The 10,092-nt window shown below is 40.8% G+C and overlaps 1 protein-coding gene across 1 annotated transcript in view; it reads left to right on the forward strand.

Moving 5' to 3' along the window:
• Positions 1-8,384, forward strand: part of PRDX4 (peroxiredoxin 4) — a gene marked incomplete at its 5' end in the record, with an annotated part of 28,655 nt that extends 20,271 nt beyond the window's left edge. The window contains 6 exons of the mRNA XM_082784745.1: positions 2,198-2,315; positions 3,393-3,509; positions 3,992-4,114; positions 5,132-5,262; positions 6,874-6,908; positions 8,260-8,384. Coding sequence (XP_082640871.1) covers positions 2,198-2,315; positions 3,393-3,509; positions 3,992-4,114; positions 5,132-5,262; positions 6,874-6,908; positions 8,260-8,310 — 575 coding nt within the window. The 3' untranslated portion in view covers positions 8,311-8,384. The remainder of the gene's footprint in view (positions 1-2,197; positions 2,316-3,392; positions 3,510-3,991; positions 4,115-5,131; positions 5,263-6,873; positions 6,909-8,259) is intronic.
• Positions 8,385-10,092: the final 1,708 nt, after the last annotated feature.

The following is a 10,092-nucleotide window of genomic DNA, read 5'->3' on the forward strand; positions in this document are numbered from 1 at the left end:
GGTGCACGGAGCCGATAGCGGCTGTGGGGGGCGGCGGGGCCGCCACGTCAGGCGGAGCGCCCGGGGCGGGGCGCCCCGAGCCCGGGGTCCCGCCGGGAGCATTTTGTGTCCCGCCCCGCGGCTCTGTCGCGGCACGGGGAGGGCTGATGTGGCGTTTAACGGGTCGTCCCCGAGGCCTGCCTTCACAGAAGGGTCGGCGGGTTAAGGGAGGGGTGTTATGAAGCGAGGCGAAGTAGCGAAAGGTCACCTCAGGCACGCCGTGCCTCAGGGAGACGCTGTGCTGCACCGCCTGCACATGGCAGCGCCGTGAGGGCACACAGGCAGAGGGCAGGCGGGTTACACCTCCCCACAGCAGCAAAATTGCTGCTAATTAGACAGCAGGACAGCTCACAGCCATCGCTGGGGTTGGTTCATCGCTTCTGTGCCTACACGGGTTAATTGCTCTGCGGCAGGTGCAGGTGCAAGCAGCTTTGCTGGAGGTGCAGGGTAATAGTGTGCAGGGACACCTCTGCCCTTGGAGAGCCCAGTTGTGTGGAGCAGGGAGGGGAGAGATGCCCAACAGCTGTAAGGTTTTAAGGCCTTTCCCTGCACCAAGCCGGGACATAACTTCCATTTTAAATGTTTGCTGAGAGATGCAATGAGAAAAAGCAGTCAAGATCCGTGTAACCAACATTGTTTGTTTTTTTTTTTCCTCCCTGTGTAATACAAGTTATTACAGTATCCCCGACAACTATTTTTAAAGAAAAAAAAAGTATTTAATTTAAAAAAAAATCTCAAAATACAGCAAGTTTAGTTTCCCTGCTGCCTTCTTCCATATCTGAAGGTTAGCTGACCTTCAGTCATATCCTACAACGTGATATGATTGGGGTGGCTGTTTTTTTTTTTTAAAGAACGACATACTTGAAACACTTCTGAAAAGCTCTAAATAACTCAGATATCAATACCAGCTTTCACTTGAAAATTGTCCCTTACCTACAAAGACTCAATAAAAACGCATTGGAGTGAAGTCCTCAGCTTGGTATATGATAGAAAGAATTCTACAGAAGAGTCAAGAGGAAGAACGTTTCTTTAAAAAAAAAAAATTCAAAGTAAACTGAAAGTATCAGTCATGGCTACTGATTTTCTGTACTTGCATTACTGTATCCCTTGTAGGTTATACAAAGTGAAACCTACAAAGACTGTTACCACTTACAGGCATGGCTGTGTCTGATGTTTTGGGTTGGTGTTTTTTTTGCGATCTTTATTGTATATACCCTCTAACTATATTTTGCAGCTGTGGGTTGCCTGAGAAAAAACAACTAACAATGTAGTTATCATCTAGATAATAATTAAGATTCCGTATATTTTTCTCAACAGCAAAATAGTTTCCTGGGGCTGCATGTCAAGGTCCTTGACATCACAAGTATACTCAGATCAGTTGAGTTGGACCTTATATCTCCAGCGTACCCTACATTTGTCTCAGAATTCACATTGAAAATAGTACCTATCAGAATAATTTCTAATATTTTAAAATTCAAGGTTAATCCCTTTCAGTAAGAATAGTAAATACCTTTCATCGGTTTTAATTTGATTTCTTTTAATACAGCCATCTTCAAGACACAATTTGCTTAGGAGTTGTAATTTAACATATACTGCATTTTCAGGCATTTGCTTCTAAACATGTTGTAGCGTGTATTTTCATGTGGACTTGAATTGCAAGTAGTTTTTCATGGCTAAAGAGTATTGCTCTAAAGAGTAACAATATGAATTTAGACCATCTTACGCTTCTGTTTCATAGCAGTTATTCAGACAAAAATAATGTAGTTTCCTGAAATCTAAAAGAGTTTCTCCTTCAGTCTGACAGATGTTCTGTCATGAGCTGCTAGTGAACATGTGGTTTGTTAAATATGCAGAGATAATGTTTGTGTGGCCTTGGTTATGCAATTGTGTGAGTGATTCAGAAGGCTCATATATAGCACAAGTAAGTACAATTAATTGCTTTCCCTGCATACTTAAATGTACAGGTCTTCATCATTCTGTAACCTCTGTCAGCTTTGAACTTTCTAAAGTAAGTTTGTTTCTGTAATTGTGTGTAGTAGGTTGTTATTCAAGCAAAGGAAAGAACAGTCGTCCTTGTGCATGAGCTGGCTAATAAGCAGCTTTGTTTGAACATGTGCTTTGTACTCTGACTGTAATTTGAATGTTCTTTGTATTCCAGTCTCCAAGCCAGCACCGTACTGGGAAGGAACAGCAGTCATTAATGGAGAGTTTAAAGAGCTGAAATTAACCGATTATGAAGGAAAATATCTTGTGTTCTTCTTCTATCCTCTTGACTTGTAAGTATGACCTGAGTGGACAAATCAAGTGCACCTACAGTAGACCGATAATTCATCCCTTTTTATCTTTTTTTTTGGGGGGGGTCTTTTCTGTTTGGAAAGGATTTGGAAAAGAAAAAGGGAGTGATAGAAGAAAATGCATTATTTGCATTTGTATTTTCATTGTGCATTGGTAGAATTACAACACGATATTTGTCATACTAGTGTGTCCACTGCTTTGTGTCTCCATATAAAAAAACCTGCAGTCTGTAGTACCCAGTAAGCAACCTCTATGTTTCATACTGTGCTGTAAGTCGCTGCTGCAAACAAAGGAGAGCATCCCATCGGGATTTTCCGGATTACATCTAGGATGTTAAGAGATAGTGTTTTCCCTTTAAGTTCATCCCATAACATCCTAAGAACATTTAACATTACTCCCCTTTATTTGGAATGCAGTAAGTCCACTGGCTGAGTGAAAACATTTCTACTTTCTGCGAAACAATCCCGTTCTTTCCCACAAAATGAAAAAAGGAAGCAGTATAGTGACAAAGATGCATAACTAGCTTGCTTTTATATAGAGGAGTAACTTGCCTCCTGGCCCTTAGTTTCAAAGCCCTAGAAATTGTGATTTTTTACCACTTTATTTCTTCTATAGTGGAAAAATTTCAAATCAAAATAGACGATATCTGCAGATGTATGCTGTAACAAGAAGTTACCAATATATTCCTCTGAAAAACTTGGCATGTTGTGCTTAAATTCAGTCCCTTAATATTCATGAAGTCTAAATGAAAGTAACTATAAGAACACTTATTATCCAGATTGCAAACTGACTGACTGTAGGTTTCTAATATTCAGTAATACACTGTATCAAAGCTAGAATCAGACTGGAAAACTTGTCAGGCAGCATTTTGGTAAATAATTGAAGAAGCATTAAAAAGATAAGTAAAGGCTGAAATATTTCTGATAAATACACTGCTCTTTTTTTTTTTTTTTACTTAAAAAAAAATTAACTGCTTTGAAAAAGCAACTTATTAGTTAAGCTGAGAACCTACTAGATGATCATGAAATTTTGACTGTATTTTCTTTTAAATTATCTAGTACATTTGTATGTCCTACTGAGATAATCGCCTTCAGTGACAGAATTGAAGAATTCAGAGCAATAAATACCGAAGTAGTAGCATGTTCTGTGGACTCAAAGTTCACTCACTTAGCATGGTATGTATCTTACGCTTGTCTTTTACTAAAAATTATTCATGGGTTCATCTGAGCTGAGGAACTGTGTCCTCTGTTAACTCTAGTGTGTGAGAAGTACCTCTATCTTTGAAGCCTGTTTAATATGCATTGCTCGAAATATGTCATGTTCCACTCCAAAATACGTCAAATACAAAAAAAGAGATAAGGATTCCAGTCTCTGTAAAAGTGAGTTGCATTCTCCCAATCCATTAGTATGTTGGACTATACTGGTATAAAGCAAATACGGTTGAGTAGAAAGAGGTCTTTATTAGTAGATAAGGCCAAATACTGCAGAAGATCTACTGAACCATAGATAGCGTTCATCTTCCTTGTGTGCAGAGCAAAAAAGAGAATTGTTACTTGCACAAAATCCTTCTGTCTGTACTGTTCTGTTTTTTACTTAATTTAGTGTAGAGAATATAAATCTTTATGAAGAATACATCTGTATCTCATTTCTTTCAAAGGATTAATACTCCAAGAAAACAAGGAGGACTTGGACCTATGAAGATTCCCCTTCTTTCGGATTTGACGCACCAAATTTCAAAGGATTATGGTGTATATCTGGAAGACCAAGGGCATACCCTTAGGTATTTCACTTGGTTACAGTTCGTGTTGCTTTGGGGTAGCACTTACTGTTTCATATCTAAAGATGCTTTTGGAATTTCTCTTTAATGCTCTCCATTGAGCGATATATATTAATATCAAAGTATTTTTTGTGGGTGTGTGCAATAGCACATCCCGTGATCTTGCACTGTGAGCACTTCAAGCTCCTCTTTATGGTATATTGGCAAGCCTACCACTAACTTGCAGCATATACATACAAAAGAGCTTACCTTCCCATTTACACAGTCTAAATGTCACAATAAAACATCATGCCGGTTATCTATATCCTCATACAAAGAAAGTAATTTGTGTTAAGGAACTTTCATATGAAGTCTTCCTTTAATTCTTGAAAAATAGGAGGACTCAGCAGTCTGATTGGGGTCATAGTAACCCCCCACAGATGCAGGCATACTTCTTTGTTGACGAGCTATGCAGCACCAGAATGTGGTACTGTCACAAAGCAAGAGCGGTTTTGACTTGAGAATTCTTGCCCAGAAACAAAATAAGTACTCAAGAACACACAAAAAAAAAAAAAAAAGCTGTAATGAATCAAAACAGGGGGCATATCAGCAGATGCAAGGGCAAGGCAAGCATGCAGCGAGAATTCTCCAGAATTGCTGTTATTCAGGGACTTCCCAAGTCAAGCCAAGAGGAGCCAAGACTGCTGGTAACTAACAGCTCTAAAAATTGTATCTTTTGTAAACTTGATCAATTCCTTTTGGGAACTGCCTGACACCATAGCATCTGCAACATCCCCTGGCAGAGCCTGCCAAAGTTTAGTTTTACATTCTGCATGAAAGTACCTGTTTGTTTTTAATTTGCCCTCAGCTCCTCTAATAGCCCAGGTAGAGAACAGTGGGTCAGTAGTATTCTAAGGAGGTGGGTATTGTATAGGACTTGCAGGGATCAAATTCTTCCCATCCAGCAGACATAAAGTGTTTGATAAAACAATGTAATTAGTTATGTTTCCTACAAAAAAAAAATATTTGTTTTTTCAACAGAGGCCTTTTCATAATTGATGATAAGAGAATCCTTCGACAGATCACCATGAACGACCTGCCCGTTGGGAGATCAGTGGATGAAACTCTCCGTTTGGTACAGGCATTCCAGTACACAGACAAACATGGAGAAGGTGCTCTTTTAAATTCTTTCAAGTTGAAGATACTTTTACTTACCCTGAAAGCTGTCTTTGTAGCTTTTGGAAGGTTACTCAGGAGCATTAGAGACTAGCTTTACGAACTGAATGAAGTGGTTTGGTTGTCCTGCGATGAGATTGTGTGGTCCTTGTTCCCTCATAGGCTGTTTCTAGTGTAGTAATTTTCATTTTGCTTCACATCTATGTGAACTCAGAGCATAAAGCATTCCCCAGCCTGAACAGAGGCATTGTGTGCTACATGTCAAAAGCAGAAAGCTCTTAAAACACCATGCCCTGAAGAACCAGGCCAAATATTTCAGTATGTTCTGACATCCTCAAAGAACTGAGATGCAGGCAGTCCTTGTCCTGTATCATTTGTTGATGGTCTGTGACAAATAACTGAGGGTGCTTCACATCAAGAAACACGGTGTTGCTAGACTGCCAGTGTTGTTAGACTGCCATTCCTGTGTTCTTTACAAGCACTACGTGATCATTTTCCCCTGACAAAGAAGCTTTCACTGCCTTGTCATTACTCTGTCTCAAGTACAGCTGGCTGTATTCCCCCACTACAGTTCAGGCATAGGATAAGCTTCTCAGATTTTTTGAAATAATACATTTAAACAAATACATCAGTTAGAACATTTGTTTAACTATTAATACACAGATTCAGCAGCTTAACCTCCATTTTAACTCAGTTTCACTTGGTATTTAGAAGTACCTTTATCTGAAGGTACAAATCATTGTTACGCTTGACTGTAGAGAATTTTAACAGCTAAATGCTGATACTTAGGATGTGTGTACTTGAGTAAGGAAATTGAGTCTCTTATTTAGATACAAAGCTGTCTTAGAGAATCTTGATCTGTGCAGTGTGTTGTCCAGGATATCATTTTTTCCACCTGTTCATGAAAACTTTGTAGCTTCTGCATGAATGCTGAGAGCCTCCCTAGAGGTTTTTCTGGATTCTTTGCACAAAACGGGAGAAAAAGTTCTTCACAGTTCCTGAATTGTATTTGTTGTATGTTTTTTGTCTGATAGCACACCTTAAAGCAGTGTAATACTACAGAACCCATTGGGCTAAAGCCTCACAAGGAGACTTCTGAATAAACTGCAACTGCACGGATGGTCACAGAGCATTTAGTCACATTGCGTGTGAACTGCATGCTGTAGTCCCTTTGCTCCTTAACAGGGCTTCAAATAAAATCGCTCAGTTTCTTCTGGGAACTCCGAACTGAGAAAGGTGGATAGGTCTCTGTGTAGTCACCTGAACTTTATCATGAAACTTTCATGTCCAGACAGCATGGGTGTTTTTAGATGCTATTTTCCCAGTGCTTTGTCTAAAACAGCCTAAGAATTAAACCAAGGTACAGCCATCCACCCAGAAATGGGCAGCTTTCAGTTAAGAGAAGTGCTAGGGGGTATCAGTCATGGACTGGTACTGACGCCATCCCTTGTATAACAAAAACTGTGTATCTATTAGTGGCAGATACTTAAATCTGACACTTGGTGCTGTTTTACTTCAAGTTCAGAAGGGGAAGTGTCTATAACTTTACTGAGCGCAAAATTTAAGCGTGTTATTCTTATAAACTATCTTTTTTTTTTTTCTTCCAGTTTGCCCTGCTGGTTGGAAACCTGGCAGTGAAACAGTAAGTCACTTTTGATACTTAAATGCATGTATTCTTGGAAAACACACAATTATCGTTTCCACTAAAATCAAGTCCAAACTCTTTGCAACATTCAGTAAGACGAAGTAAGTTGACTCACAACGTTATGGTTAAAGCTTGAGTGGAAGTCGGAAGCTCCTGCTTCCAGTTATTTGACCATACAAATTGTTGGTTCTGTGGAGTCACTGTGGATCCTAGGCACTCCCCAGGAAAAATGATGCAAGCTCACAGGCTGCTTTCGTGTCTGACAGAGACAGTGTGCTACTATCACAGCTCCAGCAGAGAGCACTGCTTTGCTGTGCAGGAGCTCTTCTGCCTCTCTCAGTACTCGCCTATGAGTGAACACAAGCAGAAGAGCTGAGGTTCAGATAAACACCCGTTGAACTCATTTGTCTTCTCTGCGCTTGGGTCAAGCCTCAGCAGAATAACGAAGCTTTTACTAGAGGTCTGAGCTGCCTAGTTGAGATGAGATCATAGTCATTCATTTGAGAATGTGGCTTTCTTCTGAATTGTCTGGTGATGACTGAGCATTGTTGTTTCAGGGCTGTCTCAACAAAAAGCAGGTCCTAGCAGCCTCCAACTAAGGAGAGTAGTGAGCATTTTAATTGATAATAAAACCAGGAACGTTTCTTTACTGGATATGAAAATTTTCCAGGAAGATTGGAGTCACCTCTTTAAAGCCAGCAGAAGATTGTCTTAGTGGACAAAGCTGGATATTAAGAACATAAGGTGAAAGAGGGCTTGCTGACCTCATAGAAAGACACAATCTGGCACTGAAAAGTTCTGCCCTCCATAACCACAGATTACCAAATAATACATAGGCAGTTCTCTTTCTCCTCTTTGCAAAAGATGCAGATAACTTAAACAGCAGCGTAGTTCAGAATCACTTTCTCAAAGATGTAGCCATGCCTTGTAAATGTGTTTGATTTAATTAGATCAAACCAGAGGAAGCCATGAGAGTGTGGTGGCCAAGGGAAGAACTGTAAGTAAATTCTAAGGCACTTGATTAGAGATACTAGTTTATTAAAATACCTTGTTCTGGGGGCAAGCGACATAGAGGTATTTGCTCTCATCTGCCAAAACTCTTCCTTTGGGAGGCTGCACTCTCTTCTTCCCCCAGTTAATTAAATATTTCTGCTACTGCTGTTAGGTGTCTTTAAAGATGAACAGTAATCTAATATCAGGTCAAATGATAAATTACTCTTCCATGTGTTGCTTGTGGGTTGGTCTTGGCATCATCTTTTGAAATATTGTGCTGTTCTGGTTTCACGATTTGTTGCATTTGCATGGGTTTGTTTTTAGGCTAACACTTCCCTTTTTGTTTCTTGCACAGATAATTCCAGATCCAGCCGGAAAACTGAAGTATTTTGATAAACTAAACTGAAGTTCAGTTCTCTTGAATTACATAGGTCACATTCAACTTGATTTTTGCCAATAAAATTTCCTTAATTTTGTTAACTTTCATGAGTGATTAATATATAACTCTAGTTGCTCAAGTACAAGTCTAACCTGCTTGAAGCACAGATACTTCATTAGTTATTCCTATGAGGTACGTGTTCTCCCCGTAAGTTTTGGTTAGGTACTTGGTTTTCCCAAAAGTTATTTTTCTTAGCAAAACTTACAAATCTAAGCTGAGACTGCTATGGATAGATTGCTTGATTTCGGCAAAAATCTTGTCTGCTTGGTCACAGCCTAGAAACTAAAGCTAGAAAAGAATCACTAGGTTATGGTACGTTAGATCCAGGGGAAGTAGCAGCGTTGACCACCTGCCCGGATTCCTCACTGCACGGAGAGAGGCAGAGGCGGCTGCTTCAGCTCCGAGAGTACTTGCCTAAGCACACGCCCAGGGCAGAGGGACCTTACGGCCTTTTGAGTACAGCCTTCAGCAACCCTGAAGCACCAAAGATGTCAACGTGCTCGAATAACTCCAAGCAACAGCAGCACGACTAATGCAGGACCAGCCTCGTGGCTGTTCGTAATCCCAAGGCACAAAACAAGCCCAATATACGTGCCTGCACTGTAGCAGTTGTGCCCTCCTCTCCAGCAACACCTGTAAAACTTCGCCTGCCTCTCTGGCAAGGCTACTCGTTCCCACCGAGTACTGGCAGAAAGAACCTTTGTTACACCAAGCCAGCAAACGACACAAACAGAGATAACTTATCGCCTGCATTTTAAATGTTTTCCAGCCTACGGTGCCTTGCTGAGCCAGGTGAGGAGCAGCTTAGAGGAACAAAACCACAGGTTGTATCACGACAGCAGATAGCAGCAGCAACAGCGTCAAACAAAAGCAGACATGGAAAGCTGTATGAACCCTGAGCCAGGAAAAGAAAACAGCACCAAGACGTTTACTGAGAAAAAAACCAGATCCTGATCTGCACGCTTCTTTGAAAATAGCACATTTAGGTGCACAGCAGTGTAGCTGTGCCCAGTTTAAAGGCCTCAGTCCTCTAAACACGTGTAAGGAATGGGCTAAGGAATCATTCATGGTAATGAAGTGCCGAGGCAGTAGGTACCCACCCGTCTTCTATGTGCACAACCCATTCTTGCCTACTGCTTGGTTTAAGGGTTTCCAACATCTTGTTAGCATACCTGGAAGAGTTTCATGCCCAGCTGTAGGATCAAGAGCTTCAAATAAGTGCAAGCAGGACCAAAATTGAAATCCTAAATATTTTTTAGGCAACAAATAAAAGCAATGTTATCTTCTGAAAGGAAAAACCACCAGCAAAACCCACTGAGGTTGCACTGAGCATCTTCAGCACTGCTCAAAACATGCCCCTTTCCAATTTCAGTGCAGAGAGTTGAATCTAAGAATCTGATTTAGAGACACTACTTTGAAAAATACTGATTGGCATCACAACCACCTCAAATTAACTCAAATACCCTGGGCAGGGCCATCTGCAATGCTCTCTTGCAGAAGACACAGTGATCTGCTCTGCCCGTGCTTTCATCTGAGATCTGAAATGGTGGCAAATTGCACCTCACACAGCTCTGCCTCCCCAGCCTTTCCTAGGGCCAACACTTCCCAGTATTCACTGGCCTCTCTTGGAGTACGTGAAGTGCAGATGCAGACTGCCATTTTGAACTTGTCTTTTGAAAAGGAAAAAAGACAAAATTTCCAGGGCTCCAATTTCTTCCAGCCTTAGCAAAAGCTATCCTCGAGCCCAAG

This window comes from Aythya marila, assembly GCF_965140915.1.
Source record: "Aythya marila genome assembly, chromosome: 1".
Taxonomy (NCBI): domain Eukaryota; kingdom Metazoa; phylum Chordata; class Aves; order Anseriformes; family Anatidae; genus Aythya; species Aythya marila.